General features: G+C 40.9%; 1 protein-coding gene across 8 annotated transcripts in view; it reads left to right on the top strand.

Annotated features, from left to right (window-relative positions):
• RAD18 (RAD18 E3 ubiquitin protein ligase) overlaps positions 1–21,732 on the top strand; it is a 151,018-nt gene that overhangs the window by 47,020 nt on the left and 82,266 nt on the right. For all 8 annotated transcript variants that reach the window (XR_013541618.1, XM_072989475.2, XM_072989474.2 and 5 more), the window contains exons 7-9: positions 2,189–2,373; positions 10,397–10,473; positions 13,379–13,439. Coding sequence is in view for 7 of the 8 variants with exons in the window: in XM_072989475.2 (XP_072845576.2) it covers positions 2,189–2,373; positions 10,397–10,473; positions 13,379–13,439 (323 nt within the window). In the remaining variant the exon portion in view is untranslated. The remainder of the gene's footprint in view (positions 1–2,188; positions 2,374–10,396; positions 10,474–13,378; positions 13,440–21,732) is intronic.

Raw genomic sequence — 21,732 nt, 5'->3', positions numbered from 1 at the left:
TAATGTGATCCTCAGCTGCAATCACAAAGATCTGGCCAGAGAGCCAGTTGAAACTGATGGATTCTAAAGCAAAATATTTAGAGGTGACACTGACATCATGGTTACTGGTACAGTTGAGGCTGGTCAGTTGCATCCTCAAACATTATCAGTAGAGATGGGGGTATTCGTATACAAATAACCCCACACAGGTGGACATAATGAAGGTCTTGCCCCCTGGGTCCCAACCATCCGCTGCCAGGGTCAGGTCCACTCTCCCTTTGAATTGCTGTGGAGCTCCTGATTGACTGTCCACTCCTGGCAGGAGGAGGGAAGACGAGTCTCCCTGCCAGGCTGTCGAGTGGATAGCTGACTGGGCTCCAGAGTGATTGGAAGGGAGAGTGGAGCCAGTGCTGGTGGCAGATGGGTGAGTGGATGGTGTGGCTCCAGGGGCCCAGACCCTTGTCACAACCACCTGTGCAGGGCTATTCGTATTCATATACGAATTCAGGTGTACCCATTGAAATAATGGTAACCTGGTAATTCCTATTCATATACGAATACCCTGTCTCTAGTTATCAGACATGGGAATGTTCTGCTACTGTGTTGATGGGCAGCTGTTGTTTTTTTGTTCCGTTTTTTGCTTGTTTACATTTTTCTGTTTAATGTTACTGTGTACATTTTTGTATGAGACAGACTGTAATTATTTTAGGATCTGTAAATCTAGTTTTAGTCCCACCTATAGGAGAGACCCATTAAATCAATTCCTAAATGATGAGATGGCACATATATACATTCCCTTGTCTACTTAAGTTCATGATACCAGTTTGATGGATTCAGCATTTTGCAGTGTGAAAGTACATTGTGGGACTGATTTAGGGTTTTTAATGTATGGGCTGAGGTATTGCTGTATTATGATTTCTGTGTAAATTGGTTAGAAGACTATGTTTTTCATAATATATTAAATTTTATTGTAAATGACATTTACTATCAATATTGGCCACAGTCTAATTAATGTTCATACATTTCTTGTGTACTGTGACTAATGGATAAAGTGCAGGGGCATGTGTCAGGCATATTGTCAGGCACATGACTAGGCATAGGCCCACCATATTCTAGCCATCTTGTCAATTAGCCACAACAGCTTACACAATCTCTCTGAAAAAAGCAGTAGGATTTTAGCGGTTCGATTTTGGCCAACGAGTCTCATTTGTCTCGCAGGAACTCTGTACACTGCATTGAACTCATTAAGGGAAAGGCAGAATAAAAGTGAAATGAAATAAAATAAAATAAAATAGTTAATGCAAACGTCATACTTGTAATTATGTTATTCTCATAATGCTAATATTTAATATTATTCAAAGAGTATTAGAATAGTTATGTGATTAAATACGTTTAAAATGGTCATAAACCAAGGCTTAGATCATTGTGTCAAGATTGCTAGACTGAACTATTGAACAATAGAGGTACAACTGAGACATTCCTACCCTCACCTGACTGGGATGTGTGAAGATGTCAAATTGTGAAATTCTTTTACAAAGAAAATGTTAAATTAATAAGTTGGTATAAGAATTGTAACCACGGAAATGTGAGATGTGATTATAAAATGAAGTTTGAACATTAGTGCACTGACAGATAGAGGTTACTTCAGGGCAAGTATCTAGTTTCACTAGCAAAATACATCTAAAATGCTATAGGCTCTGCAAGGTTTTCAAAACACATTGTAAGTGAATGGAGTTCACAACTTTTAGCAGCCTCTATAACAGAAGGCATTCAATGGCTAGGTTAGCAGAAAAATGAGATTTACATGTCCTTATTAGGCATTTTTGCTAATGTAGTGGAGTCTCTCTCTCTCTCTCTCTCTCTCTCTCTCTCTCTCTCTCTCTCTCTCTCTCTCACACACACACACACACACACACACACACACACACACACACCACACACACACACACACACACACACACACACACACACACACACACCCCTTTTGAAATAATGGAAGGGAAGGCCAGCAGGCACAGTGATGCTTATGGATCATCTTAGGAAAAATAGCTGGTGTGTTTTTATCTAATCAAACCCTTCTGATATAATTGTATTATGTGCCTGTAACCTGTATATTTTTTAAAAAAGCTGAATGTACTGCAGCACAAGCCTAAATATTAGTTCATGTGTCCTATGCTTTCTTCTCCTGATTTTTTTTAAATTTTTTCAGCTCTGGACACACAAGAAAGTTACTGCCTAAAGTTGTTTATAATCTGCTTTCTGACCGAGATCTGAGGAAAAGGCTGAAAGAGTATGGGCTGTCCACCCAGGGAACAAAGCAACAGCTTATTAAAAGACATCAAGAGTTTGTGCACATGTATAATTCACAGTGTGATTCTTTAAATCCAAAATCAGGTGAGAAGGCAGATTTCAAATGATATTTTTCTTGAAAATTGCTGACGGTTCATTTATTCATATTTTAAATATGCCATTTTAAGTTGCCAGTTAATTTTTTTGTCTTGTCTTGTATTCTTCCTTTGACCTTCTTTACATGACATGGCTGCTGTGTTGGAGGCCATGACAAATTGTGATCGTGTGGCGACTGCCTTGTGCAGGCTAGCTGTTTCTCTGTTGTGACTGTCTCAAAAAGATTTTGTGTTCAGAATTAGTCGTAGGATTGCAAGTTCAGGCATTACCATAGAATCTCAGAATCATAGGATAATTGAGTAAACAATAATTGATACCGTATTTTTCTGTGTATAAGACACCCTCATGTATAAGATTCCCCCCTTTCTAACTCAAAATTTCCACTTTCTTGAGAGGAACGTGCTTTCCCCCTCCACTTTCCTTGCAAGAAAGGTGAGAGGAAAAGCAGGAATCAAAGTGCTTTGATGATTCCTGCTTTTCCCCTCACCTTTCTTGTGAGGTGAGTGCTTTCCCCCTCCACTTTCCACTCCACTTTTTTGCAAATAAAGTGGAGGGGGGGAAAAACACTTTCCTCACAAGAAAGTGGAGGGGGAAAGCAGGAATCAAAGTGCTTTGATCCTTGCCCCTCCTTACTTCCATGTATAAGACAGTCATGAATTTTTAACATTTTAGACAAAAGTATTGTCTTATACCTGGAAAAATATGGTAATTCCTGCTCAGTGCAGGAATCCAAATCAAAGCAGATCTGACAGATAGTTGTCTAATTTTCTCTTGATTGCTTCAATTTTTGGAGCACTCACTACCTCCTGAGGTAATCAGTTCCATTTTTGTACTGCTCTAACAGTTAAGAACTTTTTCCTGATATGCAGCTGAAATCTGGCTACCTATAGCTTGAGCTCATTTTTCTGTGTCCCACACTCTGGGATGATCAAGAACAGATCCTGCCTCTTCTTTGTATGACTACCTTTCTAGTATTTGAAAAATGCTATCCAAAAGTATAAATGATTTAGCTGCTGCTGATTTCTTATTTGTGGGAGATGGATAGAAATGGCTCCCCTATGCTGTCCTGTATTTCACAAGTGTGCTGTATGTTTCTGTTTTCTAGTCTTGTAATTATTTATTATAAATTTAACATTAATACATAATTTATCCTCTCACGTGCATATATACGGTGCAGATTCTCAGATAAATGTGAAGACCTTTATAGAACAGTTGGAATACTCTAAAGAGCAGGGGAGTTTCTGACTCATTTCTGACAAATAAATTTCCCATTATAGCTGAAAGCAAAGAAATCCCTTCCCCTAAGAGTTAGCATGTCTCTAAGTTACAGTGGGGAATATATGATCCAAAGACATAAAGGGAGAAGGCAACTTGACATTTTGCCCCTTAAAATGCGATTGTAATACTTCCATTAGTCATAGCCAACAGCATAAATGTCTGTTCTGGGTATTTTGATTTGACTTCTTAAAATTTTATCAAGAGCTAGAGAAATATAATTGTTCAGCAAAAAGAATGATGCTGTGAATGTAAGAGTTGTCCTGGGTCAGTGGAAAGGCTTATGCAGTCCATCATCCTACTCTCACAGTAGCTAAGCAGATGCCTGTGGGAAGCCCATGGGCAGGAGATGGTGGTGACAACCTTCTACTATTTTATTCCAGCAATGTATTCAGGCGGTACCATTTCTTCTCTGAACTTAGGCTTTAAAATTAGTATGTTAGCATTAAGTTCATTGTTTTCCCCATCAGATAGGAGAAAAATTCACCAGTTCATCTAATGCTGTAAAAATAATGCTTTAAAAATACTGTTTTTGAATGCATTTTCTTTTATTTTTTAAAATTCAGCCCTTGTTTTTAATATACTTTATTTAATTGTTATGTCTAATATGGGGAGGCCGGAAGTGATTGGGGAAGTTGTGGTCTCACCAATTTGATTGTCTCACCTGTTTCTGCTGTCACTTTTCAAACTACATTACCCATGGAAAACCTAATTATTAGGCATCCTTCAGTCTCGAAAGACTATGGTAACGTGCTCTGTATGAAGGACTTGGAACAGCGTCTAGTGTGGCTGAGGAGGCCAATTCGAGAGTGACAATCTCTTCCACACTGAAGACAAATCCAATCTGTCCCCTGTCCAGCTCCCTGGTTTTGCTGCTTTTGTGACTTCCTCTGTGCCTCAGCCTGCTGGACAAGGGTCTCTTCAAATTGGGAGAGGCCGTGCTGCAACCACCTGCCTCCAGGCTGAACTCTCGGATGTCAGGGTTTCCCATCTGTTGAGGTCTATTTCTAAGGCCTTCAGATCCTGCTTGTATCGCAGCTGTGGCCGCTGTCACCTGTATAGCTTATAGTTTCAGACAAAGCTCTTGTAGTACTTTGTTTTAAAAGTGCATTTGAAAGTGGTTGAAGAAAGAGTTAATCTTAGATTTACATGAGTGTCTTTTTCTGTGTGAATAGATATATGAGGTCCTGTGTTAGGACATACATGTTTCACCAAACTAATAGTTTCCATATGCTGGAAGTACTGTAAGAATTGTATTGTACTGTAAGAATTGTACTCTAATAATTGTATTCTAAGATCTGTAGTCTGTCCAGGAAAAAAAGTCAGAATGGGAAAGCGATTATTGCATATTGTAAACCACCCAGAGGCTGGCAACATTAGTGAGTTAGTATAGAAATGGAAATAAACAAATTAATTAAAATAAAATAATATAAATTCAAAAGCTACCAAAAAGAGCAGTTTTTAAGGAGTTGATAGCAAATGAACTGTTTGTTACACACTGTTTATTGTAAAACTAATGATTTAATTAAAAAGTAATAGCCCTTTTGCAGTGCAGTGAGCATTTGCAGGGTTAAAAGGTAACAGCAATGAATTCATATCCCCATTTGTAACACCAGTGACTGAAAGTTTCAAGCTCTCATTCCACTCCTGACCATTAAAGTAGAATAAAAATCAAGAGGACTAATTACCATTGGCAGTGCTGTCCTTCATGACATTTGTCTTATCCTCAGTTAGAGCCATCTAAGTCCACAACCATTGCTTCATCTTGTGATATTCTTTATGTAAAGATGAACTTCCTTTTGTATAATTTGAATCTCCTGCCATTCAGTTTCATTTTACAGCCGCAGATCCAAACATTATGAACAAAGAAGAATTTTTTTGTTCATTTCCTATAGACAGTCTTCTCAGTCTTGATCATGTTGATCCGTGTTCATCTCCTTTTATTCACTTGCAATCTCTTTGCATTATGTTAATAAAGCTGGGAAACAAGCCAACTTCAAACTGAGGTTTAAGAAGTTGGCTTGCTGTGCTAAATCATAAGGCTATCTCACATAATTCCCTTCATATACTAAAAACTTGTATGAGAGGGATTTCAGGGTCATTCATGCTACCCCACATCTTCTTTTCCCTGGCTAATAAGTTTTATCTTACAGTTTTGTCCAAAATTGTTGACAAAATACCCCAGAATTGCATTTATTTCTCATGTCTTTATTTGCAAAGAAATATTGTGCAAACGACCTGATTCCTGATATTATCTGCTGTGTGCTATAGCTACATTGCCTCACTGGAAGCACTTCACTGTTGTTTGTCCATTTTGCTAGTGCAGGAAAGGGCTCTTCATACATACTAATGTGCATGGATGGAGATTCTGAATGTGGACCAGAGACATTCCATATATGAGAAATGTGTAGGCATGATGATGCTGCTTGTCATCTACCTCCCTTTTCTCTACTTTGTCCAAAGAAGAATTCATCATACCCAATTCTTCTAATTAAACCGTTTTATTGTTTAACATGGCTTCTTTGATTTTTTGGTCTTGTTTGTCATCATCCAACTTCAACAACAAATCATAAGTCTTTACATTAGTAAAACTGGGTATCTCTGGGTAAGACAACGGGGAATAACTGTTAACTTCTTGGGTCCATCAACTCTGGCACCCATCGATTCTGGTGTGTTCTCAGCCTACTTTAAGTTGGGTCGGACATCTTAGTTCTCTGCAGTCCCCCATTTGTCGAGCCACATATCTTTTTCTGTCGGGGTTTGAAGGGTCTGGGCCCACGGGACTTCTTGGGAATCACTATACATTTTGTCTTTTTAAATTTATTTATTTATTTTTTGGACTTATATACCGCCCCATAGCGCTAGGTGGACTGGGTAAGCAGGTAGCTGTTTTTTTGAGAGGGATGCTCTGACAGGTATCAAGGTCCCTAACCATTAAGGGCTAGCATTATGTTAATTTTACACTTTGCCCCCCCCATTAATATTTAAAATAAATCAAGCAATCCATGACCTAGTTAAAATTGGCTGATTTGCACTCCAAATGTAATGCCAAGCTGTAGTTAACTTAAAATGGAAGTGCTGTGCTGAAAAACGAGACGAGAGCAATAATTCAGCATTGTGTTTGATGGAGTACATTAGGAATTTTTTGGGAAATTTAGGCTTGAGATGATTCAGTCTAGTTCAGTTTTTTATTTAGATGAGATATTTTTGTTCTCTGTACTTTTAAACTGTTCAGAAAACACCCCAGGGTTGATTTATTTCTCATATCTTTATTTATGGAGCAATTTCTTTAAAAGGGTATTAGATTCATGATGGAATTAAGTTTCAGATTTTGTTTTCCCATGGGAAATACCCATAGGTTAAGTAGTAACAGCCTCTGTATAGGAATAGCTTGAAATCAATAAACACATGGTGCAAAGAAAAACACAATCTGTTTGTGATGCCAGAATTTGTTTTTTGTTTTATGACACACTAAATTATCCTGCTATTTTCTTGTTTTTATCAGCAGTATGTTTTCCTTTGGCCAGATATATTCAAAAAAGGAAAAGACCAATGCCAGTGGAATTCTGGTAGGGTTGATAGGCAAGAGCACTACCAAAGATACTCTCAATTTTTAAAAATGTTTACATATCTTCTGTATGGCCACTGAACCTGCAAATGATTTCCCATGTTCAGCTTGTTTGATCTCACAGTGACTCTGTAAAATGGATCAAGTATGCTTCAGTTTCGTATAAAGGGAGCTAAAATGGAGCAAACATGAAGAGTTTGCCCAAAGTTGTCTTCTAATGAGCTGATTGCAAGTCAGGGGTTCAGAACCTGGTCTATCATGCTCAAATCCCACATGCTGCTCACAGAGACATGCTGGCTTTCTTTGGCAGTTTTGAATTTAGTGTGAACTGTACAGTAAATATAATGCATAAATAGGAGTAGGAAATACTGCTAAAATAAAATAAAATGATCACTCATCCACATAGTGTTTTTCAGGCACATATATACAGTTTTCATTTTTTGTTTCATTTAAGTGTGAGTGGTATAGAATATTTGCCAGTTGATACTGACATCAAGAAGAGGTGGCAAGAATACACAGAGGAATTATACCAGAAAGATTTGGATGTCCCGGACAACCAAGATAGCGTGGTTGCTCAATTTGAGTCACACACCCTGGAGAGTGAAGTCAAGTGGGCCTTAGAAAGCTTGGCTAACAACAAGGCCAGTGGAGGTGACGGCATTCCAGTTGAACTATTTAAAATCTTAAAAGATGATGCTTTAAGGTGCTACACTCAATATGCCAGCAAGTTTGGAAAACTCAGCCATGGCCAGAGGATTGGAAAAAATCAGTCTAGATCCCAATCCCAAAGGAGGGCAGTGCCAAATAATGGTCCAACTACTGTACAATTGCACCCATTTCACATGCTAACAAGGTTGTGCTCAAAATCCTCCAAGGTAGGCTTTAGCAGTATGTAGACCGAGAACTCCCAGAAGTACAAGGTGGATTTCGAAGGGGCAGAGGAACTAGAGACCAAATTGCTAACATGCGCTGGATTATGAAGAAAGCCAAAGAGTGCCAGAAAAACATCTACTTCTGCTTCATTGACTATGCAAAAGCCTTTGACTGTGTGGACCACAACAAACTATGGCAAGTCCTTAAAGAAATGGGAGTGCCTGATCACTACCTCCTGAGAAATCCATATGTGGGACAGGAAGCAACTAACTTCCTGGATATGGAACAACTGATTGGTTAAACATTGGGAAAGGAGTACAACAAGGCTGTATATTGTCCCCCGGCTTATTTAACCTATATGCAGAATACATCATGCAAAACTCTGGACTGGATGAATCCCAAGCCAGAATTAAGATTGCCGGAAGAAATACCAACAGCCTCAGATATGCAGATGATACCACTCTGATGGCAGAAAGTGAGGATGAATTAAAAAACCTCTTAATGTGGGTGAAAGAGGAGAGTGCAAAAAATGACTCTTCATGACCCCATGGACCAGAACATGCCTTCCTATCTTCCACTGCCTCCCGGAGTTTGGTCAAATTCATGTTGGTAGCTTCTATGACACTGTCCAACTGTCTCATCCTCTGTTGTCCCCTTTTCCTCTTGCCTTCACACTTTCCTAACATCAGGGTCTTTTCCAGGGAGTCTTCTCATAAGATGGCTAAAGTATTGAAGCCTCAGCTTCAGGATCTGTCCTTCAAGTGAGCACTCAGTGTTGATTTCCTTCAAAATGGATAGGTTTGTTCTCTTTACAGTCCTCGGGACTCTCAAGAGTCTCCTCCAGCCTCTACAGAAATGAAAAAAGGAATGCAGATTTCTTTGAAGGGGAATTACTTGATGAAGAACCTGCAGTTCTAGAATATGAAGTGAAAGCTGCTCTGAAAGGAATTAGAAGTAAATCACCAGGAGTAGATGGAATACCGATAGAACTATTTCAAGCCACAGAGATGGAATCTGTCAAAATCCTAATGATAATAGGCCAACAAATATGGAAAACAAAACAATGGCCCACCAACTGACAGAGTTCAGTATAAATTCCAATTCCCCAAAAAGGACATGCCAAGGAATGCAATACAGTGGTGCCCCGCATAGCGACGTTAATCCATTCCAGGATTAACGTCGCTATCCGGATTATTCGCTATGCGGGGGGGGGGAACCGTTTCATGCGTTCCTATTGGGGAAAAACTCACCGGTAAGCGAAGAATCCCCCATCCGGCCGCCATTTTTGCCACCTCGGTAAGCGAGGTGCGAAAACGCTGCGGGTGGCCATTTCCCCCCAGCTGGGCGGTGCTGGCTTCCAAGCGCCCATGATGGACGCTTCCCCGGAGGTTGCTCTGAAGCAGGCGTCAGAGCAACCTCCGGGGAAGCATCCACCGCGGTCACTCCGAATCTTCTCCCCCCAGCTGGGTGGCCCAGGCTTCGGAGCGACCGCCAGGGAAGCGTCCACCGTGGGCGCTCCGAACCTTCTCCCCCCAGCTGGGTGGCGCAGGCTTTGGAGCGACCGCCAGGGAAGCCTCCACCGCAGTCTCTCGGAAGTGCCCGCCAGTCAGCTGGGGGGAAATGGGGCCTATGGGGAAAAATCGCAATCAGATCGCTTTTGCGATCGCAAAATCCACATTGCTATGCGGATTTGTCGTTAAAACGGGGCACTCGTTATACGAGGCACCACTGTAATTGTAGGACCATTGCTCTAATTTCCCATGTAAGCAAGGTGATGCTCAAAGCATTGCAACAAAGGCATTTATGTTCTCTGGAATGAGAAATTCCTGATGTTCAAGATGTATTTGGAAAAGGAGGAGGCACTTGAGATCATATTCCAAATATCTACTGGTTACAGGAACATGTCAAAGAATTTCAGAAAAAGATCAGTCTATTCGTTATAGAATAATAGCAAAACCTTTGACTAATTGGTTTAAGTCACAATTTAAACACAAAATGATTTTAAAGATTTCAATTGTAAAAATATCTGATTTTTAAAATTTAAGTCAGATCCATGCTGCTTGAGTGAAAGAAGTATTTGCTGATAAAATTCCAAAGCCTTTTTCAACAATTTCCACTAATTTGGTTGTTTGTAGCATCTCGGTAGGTCAGAATATAGTTTTGCTTGTGACCAGTGTGCGTGACTCTGTGTCCCAACAGAAAAGATGAAAAACTCTTTCAGACACATTTTAAACTTAGATATGACGTCTCCTGTGGAGCTGGGCTGCTCTTTATGATGCTGATTTATCTCAACAGTTGCTGAAATAGTAAAAGAACTGGAGGATATTGAGAAGACTCGAGTACAGCTTGAATCCAGCCGACCAAGAGAAGTTGTAAGTTGGTTATGTTTGATGAGACATAATAAATTGAAGGAGGCATATGTTATTCCATTTAATAAAAATCCCACAAGGGCCTTTTCAACAATGGTGGTGGACAACTGAAAATGCACATGAGTAGTTTTTGTCCAAATTAAATCTAGTCCTCTTTCCTCTTGATTCTAATCAGGTTGTTCAGGATGAAGTGGGGGTAGTTCCACAAACAGAAGAATATTGTGTTCTGTGTTTTGGGTTTCTTTTTATATTCAGTATGTTTTAATCTGATGCTTTCTTTGATTCACAGGCTGCTTTTAGAGTTCCTTTTAACCAGCCTGTGTTTTAGCAAGTATTATGTCACGTCTTTTTTGGTTGTTGTGGGTTTTCCGGGCTGTTTGGCTGTGTTCGTAAGGTTTTTCTTAATAACACAGCCAGACAACCCGGAAAACCCACAACAACCATCGGATCCCGGCCGTGAAAGCCTTCGAGAATTCACCTCTTTTTTTGTCTGGTTATTGTTACCATTACACAAATGCTGACTTGTGGAAATACATAAATGTGCTTAGCATGGGAGAAAGTAAGTTAGAAGCACTTCTCACGTAGGATTGCATGATACAGAAGCTATTGGTATAATTGTTGCTGTATTTCCAAGCTGAACCTCTTACTGAATTGCTGATGACTGTGTTGGCATGCTATGCTTATGGTAACACATGCATCAAATTGAATAATTCCAATGACATGACAAAGAATTTAAATTTCATATATATATTTCTTCGGTATGTATGTTTTGCTCTGTTATTTAAGTATTCTGTGCCCACTTCTGGAATTTCAAATTGTTTTGGAGAGAGCAAAATGAGGTAATCTAGTTTTACTGGTTATATCAAGAGATTTCCAAGTGATGCACGAAAATCGTAAACACAAGATCAATAAACTGCATCAGCATCTTGATAAAAATTAAATGCATATGGTAGGCTAAATGACGCTGGAAAGGTATGCATAAATAGAAGTCTTCAACATGTGCCTAAAATTTAGAATTTAGGAAGATTAATTTCACAGAGTGGGGACCACCATGCTATGTTCTCTGCTCCAAACAATGTCTGAGTTGCAGACACTGGGGCTATGGTAACACCAGTAGGGTCTCTCCAGATAGCCTCAAAAATTGCATAGGCCTATAGGCAGAAAATGGATCACGTGCAATGTCATACCATGATTTGATACGTGAGCAAGTTTGAGACATCTGTAACTAAACAAAATGTTGATGCATGAGCAAGTTTCTGGTGTCCGTAAACAAAAACAAAAATATGGCATTTTAAAGACTAACAGATCCATTTTGGTGAGAGTGCCAACTTGTGCTCACACTGAAATTAAAATACTAGTCTTTGGGTGCCATAATACTTATTTATTTATTTTTTAAAATCTGGTTATGCCCACAGAAACAAACTAAAATTGCTTCCTCTCTGGTTTTGTTTCAGGCTTCTATATTTACTTGCTTTTAGGGTGGATTTAAATTTTTTTAAAACTGAGTTTTTAAAACCATTTTAAGAAAATCAGCCATTGTTTGTTATCCACCCTGCTTGCTTTATAGACTCAGGACTTGTTGGTTTGTTCATCTTCAGTGGAGATTAAGTTTACTGCACCATTCAAACCGTCATGCTATGGTTTGTCCTTGCCTACCAAATAAGAATATGAATGCATCTTTTGTGACTTTGGAATTCCATTTGGTAGAGAAGTTCACATCAAAGTGCGGTGGTTTAGATATATGCTACAGCAAAACATGATCTAGCTCAGGCATTCTCAACCTTGTTTTGGACACAGCCATAAAGACAATATGAAAGAAATATAGACTGAATCAGGATTGTATGAATCGCATGAGGAATCTTATAAGGTGATGTGTGAAAAATTGTTTCCAGTCTGTGGCCTCCTTCAAATGTGCCAGGGCCCCACGTGGGCATATGACCCCTGTTGAGAATGGCTGATCTAACTAATCGAATCTCAGGGACACTGGAAATCCTGTTGCCGGTCATGAGGCCATTGGAAACAGAGGACTAAGCATGCTGTATCTGAACTAGTTCTGGGCACTTTGATATGCATCTACAGATCTGAGGGCTAGAAGCTTGTTTTTATTCCTAATGCAAATCTGATGTCATACATGTATTGCATTTTGTTTTAGAAAGCATATGTGGCAATACAACATATCCTTGAGTGTAGGCAACATCTGTTGTTACTCATTAGGAGCTTTCTGGTCTTACTGACTGAAATCCAGTAGTAAGTCTCAACTAGAGTAGGCCTATTTGATTTAGTGAGACAGCTCGTCTATGAGTTTTATTGATTCAATGGGCCTACTATAGTTGCAATTTACTGGTGGGTTTTTGCTGATGAGTGTATGTCTACACATCTTCCTCAGTGTTATTTACAATCCACCTGAGCATTTGTTCTGCCCAAATAGCCTTAGGGAAGACCTAAAGTTGCCTTTTCCCCAGTATACTCTTTTGAAATAATGATGAGCTGGTTTCTTTAAGAGATTGTACTCTTGAGATTTTGGAGTAAAAGGAAAGAGAGATATTCCCATAGAGCTTGATAATTTTATGTGTGTACAGAATGACATATAGTTACTGCTGTGCCAAAACTTTCAAACTCTCTGTGGGATTCTAGCAAATGTCTAGCTCTTTTTAAACATTGCAATGGTGTTTTGAAGAGAAAAGGTCTCCTTTTAGTAGTTCAGCAAATGTTAAATGCATTTAGATTGCTTGGATGTGGTAGGAAAAAGGGCTAAAAAAGGAGCTGTTAAGAGGGGAGTGGGAGCAAAATGGGAATTGAAAAAACTATTTTGAGCTTCAGGATAATTATTATCTTAAAACGCTTGCATATATCTTTATACTTCTCACCCCTTCTTCATTAAAAAGTGATGTTTGTTCCATTGTTGCAGAGCATGACATTTACAAAGCACCAGACCGAGAATGAAATAGATGAAATTCATAGAGATTATCGTAAGTAACATGATTATTTCATTTGCATTTAAGGAGAACTTTCCTCCTTGGCGATGCATCATTGTTCTCAAATGCTAGGGCAAGAAAAGCAAGTGAACAGAGTGTAATGGCATTTCAAAGGAATCAACTGGGCATCAAAGTTCTCCTTGTCTGTCTCAAAAAAAAAAAGCATAGTAAGGAGGCTGATAAATTCATGGATGTGGGCAAAATAATATTCAGTCTTCGAGTCTTGTAATAAAGTATAAGCTGGAGAACAGTCAACATGGGCATTATGGAAGGGATTCTGTTGCCAAGGGATGCCCTGTGAAACAGGTTGCACTTGCCCTCCAAAGTAGAATTGCAAATTGCCGATTGAATCTGTCTTCGTTGGGAGGGAAAATGAAAAGCATAATTCTTCTTCCTGGTGCCCATCTATGCACACAAATGGGGTTTGCACTTGCATGGACGCTGGTTCAGAAAGTTCCAGAGCCCCAAAAGCGAAAGTGTCTTTGCCTCTACCCTGCAGGTGTGGCCCCGGTCTCCTCAAGTCTGTTTTTGTCTGCCACCGTGACAGCATGCGTTGGACTGCTCCAGGGCCTCTTCACACTTACCTGCGTCATTTAGCAATAAGTCTTTCCTTTTCTTTTTTCATCTTCTTCTCCTTCACCTCTTAGCTAAAAAGGAAAAAAAAGTGTGTGAGAGATGTTGTTTAAAGAGGAGATTATTTCTCTTTCATATTTTTGTCCACACATTTATATGTTTAGCACCCTTCCTTCACACCTGGCACATTGCCTCAGACACCTGGGTACTCAACATCATTACCCATGGGTATGCGATAGAATGTTCTACGCTTCTCATCACTGAATGCATACTCCTCTTAACGTTTCTCAAAATGGATCACCATGACTATTTCTCGTGTTTTTGAAATGACCAACAAGCCAGTCCACCAGAGGCATTGCCATTTCTGCTGCATTCCTAAGGGGTATTGATATACAAGACATCTGTCGAGCAGAACATGCTCACAGCCTCTCACCTTTGTTACCCCTTATAGATTAGACTTTAGAGCCCAGAGGGATGCTTCTTTTGGCAAGGCTGTTCTGTCTTCTATGCTGGCTTAACTCCCACCACCAAACATCAGCTTGCCAGTCTCCCCATTTGTGTGCATACAGGGACACCACGAAGAAGAGGTTACTCCCCATAACTATGGTTCTTCAAGTGGTGATTCATTTATCCACACATCCCTTTCCCTCTTGTTTCACTCTCTGTCTTGTGGCGGACAACATGGACTGAGGAGAACGGGGCAGTGCTTCTGTGGTAGAGGCAAAGAGGCTTTTGCTTTTGAAGTTCTGGAACTTTCCAAACCGGCATTCATGCAGGCGCAAACTCCATTTGTGTGAATACATGGATCACCATTCAAAGAACCGTAGTTATGGGGAGTAACCACATCTTTGCTGTTTTGAAAATGTTACTGAATGGTTGTTTGAATTAATTAGGAGTAACTGAATTGAATTGGAGTGCATGGTAATGAGAGTAAAGCTTGTTTGCAGTGCTGTTTGTTGAAACGGTGGTCTTGCTTTCCATTCAAACTGAGCCAAATCCTTATCTATTTAGATATAAAATTTAAGTCATTCTTTGTTTAAGAAGTCAGTAGATTTGCACATCAAACTGTGCTAAATATAAAAACAGCTATCTTAGAACTGAGATACTTTTAGGAACTGCTTTGAGTGATCAAAGGTAAAACTTGCATGTGTTCATTTCTTCTGCATTGTAATTAAAAATCAGCCATAAGAACAGCAGGATGTTGGACTGGGTATAAAATCATACCTCACAGAATCCAGCCAGTGTGTGTTTTAACAGGCACTATATATTTTTTTAAAACTTTGTTTATGTCAGCAGATTTTGATCTAACACCTTTTGGAACCACTGTTGTCCATCCTTACAATTTTGTATTAAAAAAAAAACAATGGTGCAAACGTCACTTCCCTATGTATTTCAGTTGTCTCTTTTACTCACATACCTTTCCCTGCCCCCTTTCACAATATTACTACAGTACTTGCATTTTTATTTGCCCTTGTATGAGAAAGCTCCTAATCAGATATCTTACTATACTTAAAAATATAAAACACTTATATTCCAGCTGTTCCCCCCCCCAAAAAAAATTGGGGCAGCCCAAACAAATATATATATAACTTCTAAATTGAACTTTGGATCTAAACCAGATTTGGCATAGGGTTTGGCCTTCTCTTGGTGTATGCTGAATTTAGGGAGGCTTGTGCGAAGAGTTTTTGAGTTATGATTTTTAAAAAGTAAATTTGTTCCCCACCCTGTGCAGAAATAGGCCACCCTAAACATTGACAATTTTAAAATAGATCAAATAAATCGAAAAGATCAATCTTGCTTATCTTGAAAGAGAATGGTTGGCCCCACACCTGATGTATCCATGGTGTTTTAACAAGAGTAAAGGTGTACTGCGTTTATGTTTTGCATCATCATCATCTGAATAGGGAGTGCAGGCTTCACCAACCAGTGCCCCTCACAGTGACAATGGGAACAGGGCTAATTTGTGTGCCCCCCCCCCCAGTATGTTAATTATAGTCTCAACTGGACTATAGGAGATTTAAGATGCTGTTCAATCATAAGATTCTAAATATTACATTGAAGATTTAGGTAAACATGTAGACTATCTGAACAAGTGAGCTTGAAGAAGGCTGGAGTTAGGAGGACCTGGAAAGAGTAGAGCTGTCAGAGAGTGCATTTGGAAATGACAGCCCTGAAGCTGACATCTATTAAATCTGGAGCCAGATTTTCCCAGAAGTACCTCACTTGGCTTCTCCACACTAGCTGGAGATTTGCTCAGATAGCAGGATGTTTGTTAAACTCTAGAGTGGTTGCTTGAACAAGTATGGCATCTCAAGGGAGTGGAAGGAATGAGACTGAGAAACAGGATCTGTTTCTGAGACCCTGGCTTTGCAGACGATGACAGCATTGATTTTTTAAAAAGATCCTGTACATGAAGATTTATTTAGAGGAGCTTTCAGTGCTGGACATCATGAGGTTCAAAGAAAATTAGACTTCTGGCAGATTAGGTTTTAAAAAAAAGCATAGTGCTTTTTGCAAGATTGTTCCTGGATGAAGAAAAAATTGAAGAGATTTTTAGAACATTGTAAGCTTTTAAGTGTGGACTACCCAAAATATGAGAAGTAGAATCTTGAAAACGAGGCAGTGATCTGATTAGATTTTAGTAATTTATCTTGTTTAACCTGAGATGTTCACACACACTGTTCTTAAACTGCCCCTTCCAGCCATTTGAATTCTCCTCACATTCTTGATGTTCTATTATCAAAGGGATGGAAATCTTAGATGGGCTGAGGTTCAGAGTCTAGTTTGGCCAGGAATGCAAGGGTCATGTGTGCCTTCTCTTCTTCATTGGTAGAAGGGGGGGGGACCTCAACAGCATTGTCAGCTATTGAAAAAGTGGAGTGCAGACACCAATAGTCTTCCTGTCTTATCTACAACAATTTTAGACCTGTGTTTAAATTTCTTTAGTGGTTAATTTTGTTAAAAGTATTAGTTTTATCTAAAACTGTATGTGTTAGCATAATGCACTTTGAAGTGTTCGTTCAGATGACGTATTCCCCAGTTTCTCACTTGCATAATTGGTGGGCAGAAACTGGGAATTATATAGTCCTGAATTAGTTCATTCAAGTGAGGTAAAATATACAGTGGTGCCTCGCTTAACAAGCGCACCGTATAACGACGAAATCGCATAGGGATGCGGTTTCCGCGATCGCTAATGCGATTGCTTACCGATGGCCCCAATGGGCGAAACTCGCATAGCGAAGGTCGGTAAGCGTTTTGCTTACCGACCTTTGCTTTGCGACCCGCGGATCAGCTGTTCGGCAGGTCCAAATGGCCGCCGGAACAGCCGAAATGGCCGCGCGCAGCGTTTTCGCGCCCTCCCCTCGCTTACCAAGGGTGCGAAAATGGCTGCCGGCTATGGGAAGACTTCACTAAACAGTGAGTTTTCAGACGATTTGGAACGCATTAAACATGGCTTTTTACTTTCCGTTTAATGAAGTTTTCACATAGCGAAGGTTAATCCGGAACGGATTAACCTCGCTATGTGAGGCACCACTGTATAGAGCTTTAAGTATGATAAATGAGTAACCAGTAAGCAGAGGAGTATAGGCTTCAGATCACTTCAGATAAGACAGGAAAGGAGCAGGTAGCTGTTCTACCTGTTCCTCCCCTCCCCCAGTGATGGACCTTTTGTATTTTTGGGGTGGCTGTTTAGAGAAACAATATTTTGGAAAATCGGGGTGTGTGCTAAAAAAATTAGCTTGGGTGACTTCAGCAGAAATCTGCTATTTAGATTTGCTGAAACAGGTTTTTATAGGTGAAAGCAAAAGAAGAAATAGAACTCTGGTTTAATTAATTAGGTTGGCTGACTCTTTCTAATTTGAATTATTAAAGCACCTTCAAGCCTTTTCAGAAGACCAGGATCAGTCTGGGAGACGAAGGTTTTGCTAAATATGTGAATTAATCTCTTCCCCTTGCTTTCAATACCCTAAATCTCCTACCCGATGGTAATAATTTAAAGAGCTGATGTCCCGGATGAGAGGAGTCTTTCAGTATGTTAGATATCTTCCTCTTACATCTGTAACAAGTAACTTATTGTTTGTAACTAGTTGCTTCAAATGGTGGGATTTGGAAATTGGACAAATTTGTCCTTAATGCTAACTTTTCCAGCAAACAACAAAAAAGAATGCTTTTTTTTCATGGCCTCTGTGAATGCACACAAATGGGTTTTTACTGTTCCTGTGGAGGACTCTTTGGAATATTCTAGAGCTTAAAAAGCCATGATTAGTAAGAAATTCCTCCGTGGCGCACATGCTCTGCCCACCCGTAATACCTCAGTTCCTTTTAGTCGCTGCTGAAATTGAACTTCTCTGTGAGTTCTAGAGCTGGTTGTGATTTGTGATTCTGTCTACGGTTTTCTGATCTTTGGATTGCTTTACGATTTTCGATTCTTGGATTACAAATTTAATCAAGTTTTTTATTTACGCACATTCCCTGTGAGTTATCTTTTCTTTATCTCCCCCCCCTTCCTCTTTCCCTTCCCGCCCTTTTTTATGGCCTCCTCAGGCCCATTCAAGCACTGCACGACGTGTACCAATAAAATACCTTTTACGGACGGCCACGATCATTGCTTGTTCTGTCTGGGCGAGAGTCACCAAACACACACTTGTCTGGAGTGTAAAAAGTTAACAAAACTGGCTTTAAAACTCCGGCTTCAACGACTGAGGTCCCACTTGTGGGGAAAATCGTTGGCACCTTCCAGTCTGCCAACCAGCCCCACAATGGAACTTATCCCAGTTCCACCGTCTTGATCTGAGTCTTCCATCCTGTTGGCTCCTACATCCTCGCCGAGGTCTTCTACTAAGGCTTCCAAGCCTAAATCACCATCGGTATCGACATCAACCTCGATGTCGAAGTCTTCCTCAGTGTCGGCGAAGACTCAATCTGGTAAAAAGCAAAAGGATAAGGACAGAGTCAAACAAAAGAAAACAAAGTGGACTCCTAAACCTCATCAACCTTGTGAGCTGCCAGTTGTCCATGTCTCCCTCCTACCTCCCATCCTGCAGGAATCATCGAGGGACATCCGAGACCAAGGCTCCATTTCTGAAGCAGGGGAATCGAGCCTACTCATGCTCAAGCTTCAATCTCCATACCGAGCTTGTTGCCAAGTCATGGCCGCTCTGTGCTGATATCATATCCAGCCCGGCTTCGGCCCATTGTAGCCCTGTTTCGACCGGGCGGGTGACTGTGATCGATCTGTTGAATTTGGAGGCATCAGTTTCGCAATCCCTTCCGAGGAAGAGGACAGCAAAGCGGCGTCACATCTCTCCATCCCCACAGTATCGGGAGGTAATCTTTGTTCCGCATCTCGACACCATGCCTTTCCTGACTATGGAAAGCCTCTTTGTGACATCGATCAACATGGTGATCACCACCGATACCGATTCGACCAATATGACCCAAGGTTTGTTCCAGAGTATTATGAGCATCCCCAATGTGTTCGGTACACTTATGCCCCATCTGAATCCTCTCCGTCGCCGCCTCCTATTCAGAGTCGACACCAAGCCAGTTACAAGCCCTCTCCAATGGTGCCAACGTCTAAGAAATCTTCTAAACGCCATTTCTCTAGCACTGAAGTACCATGTTGTGACACAGGTCCACTCGACATGAGCCTGTTACATCTAAACAGCAATGCTCTTCTACGGTACCATCAGCCTTGACCTCACTCCAGTCTGTTTCTCTATCTGGATCCTGCTCCGACTGTCAGGTCTCAGCACCAACCCCTCTTGTTTTTGTTTCTCGAGGTCGTCAATGCTCTCCCTCTCCATCTCTTTCCATCTCCAGAGAATCTTCAGCATCAACAGTTTCTGAACATGATCCTCCCTCTGGGAGGGAGTCCCCATCAAATCTACCAACCCCAGTTTCTGATACTGCAGATGTTCATCCTTCATCTCCATCTGAGGACTTTACTTCTTACTCACAGCTTATCCTTCGCATGGCCAAATCGTTGGAACCGGACATTGAACAGCCATCTCCTCCCTAGCATAATGACATTAATCAAGAAAAAAAATCTCCATTGAGTTTGGCATTCATCCCAGCCATGCTGGACCTTATTAAGGAATTTTGGGACAAACCATTAATATCCCTACAAATTTCGAGACATGTGGAGAATCACTACCACACTCATGGCACTGATACAGCGTTTCTAGTCAAACATCATCCACCAAATTCCATTATTGTGCAATCAAATCAGTCCTGAGCAGACAGTTGGTCCTCAGTCATTCCTACTAACAAGGAGGGAAGGAAACTAGACATACTGGGTCATTGTCTATATTCTCTGGCTTCTTTCGTTATAAGGGTGGCAAAATATCAAGCTGCAATGGGAGCTTATCACAGGCAGATATGGAACAAAATCCTTCCTGTTCTTCAAGCTGCTCCTGAAGAGATTAGAACCAGTGCTCTCAACACCCACCTTGAGGCCACTACGTTGGTTAAACAACAGCGTCTGGCATCTTGCCATATGGCTGATGCTGCTTCAATATCTTTGGCTTCTGCTGTTGCCTTTATACGGCATGCATGGCTGCAGTCTGCGGGGACCACTCTCGATGCTTGGTCCCGTATTGAGGATTTGCTCTTCGATGGCATGGGCCTCTTCAACGATAAGACTGCCGAGGTGATGGAAATCTTACATAAAATCTGCAAGACTGCCCACTCTTACTCCATTCAACAGACCAGATACCAATGCAATCAGTGGTGTAAGCCTTTCACTTTCCATCAGTCATACCAGCACCCCTATCGCCCTTACAAACCTCCGGCTCAGGCTCCAGAGAGAGCCAACTTTTCTCAGCCTTCCCCTTCTGCTCCTCCTTTCTGGTCCCAGGCCCCTGCTCAATGCAGATGAGGTTTCCGTCGCCCTACAAGAAAAAATAAACAATATCTTTGACTCTCCTCTCTTGGACTATCCCCATCATCCCTGGATGGCTCCCTTTTTCAACAAGTGGTCCACCATCATCAAAGACACTTGGGTGCTCGCCATAATACGTTTTGGTTACTTATTGGAATTCAAGACGCTTCCTCCTCTTGGTCATGTCAGACCCACAATGTACTCACCTGCTCTAGAGGACGCAAGTTTCCTTCCTTCTTTGCAAACATGCTATCCAGAAGGTTCCTGCCCAAGATATCTGCAACAGTTTTTACTCACATTATTTCATGGTTCCCAAAAAGGATGGATCACCAGTAGATGCTTGGAAGGATGGTCTAACAGAGTGTCGAACTGGGATAGGTACCGCGCCTGTAAAAACCGCATCTTCAGTCTCGCATGTTGGAGTACAGATGTGGTTGAAGCCATCAGACCTAGCAAGTGTTGTGTATGGTGAGCTGTGACTGTGGTGCACACTTTGTGGTGAAGCTCAGAGAGACTGCTGCACATCAATCAGTGGAGTTGCTTCCAATCATCAAATCCTTTCGAGCTTTCCATCTTCTCATAGCTGGTTGCAGACAATATGACCACCCTGAATTATATCAACAAACAGGGTGACACCCATTCTTTAAATCTTCTGTCTGAACTGTCTTACCACTCTAACCCATGAGTGGGCCCTCAATGACACCGTCTTCTCTTTTCTCTGCAGTCAGCGGGGGATGACAGGTCTCGACGTCTTTGCCACCCAGGCCAACTCCAAATGCAGCAGGTACTGCTCATGGACAGGAAGAGGAGAGGAGTCTTTAGGCGACACTT

The sequence above is a fragment of the Pogona vitticeps genome, chromosome 2 (assembly GCF_051106095.1).
Source record: "Pogona vitticeps strain Pit_001003342236 chromosome 2, PviZW2.1, whole genome shotgun sequence".
Taxonomy (NCBI): Eukaryota; Metazoa; Chordata; class Lepidosauria; order Squamata; family Agamidae; genus Pogona; species Pogona vitticeps.
The sequence above is the reverse complement of the archived record's forward strand: the minus strand, read 5'-3'. Positions and strand labels throughout refer to the sequence as shown.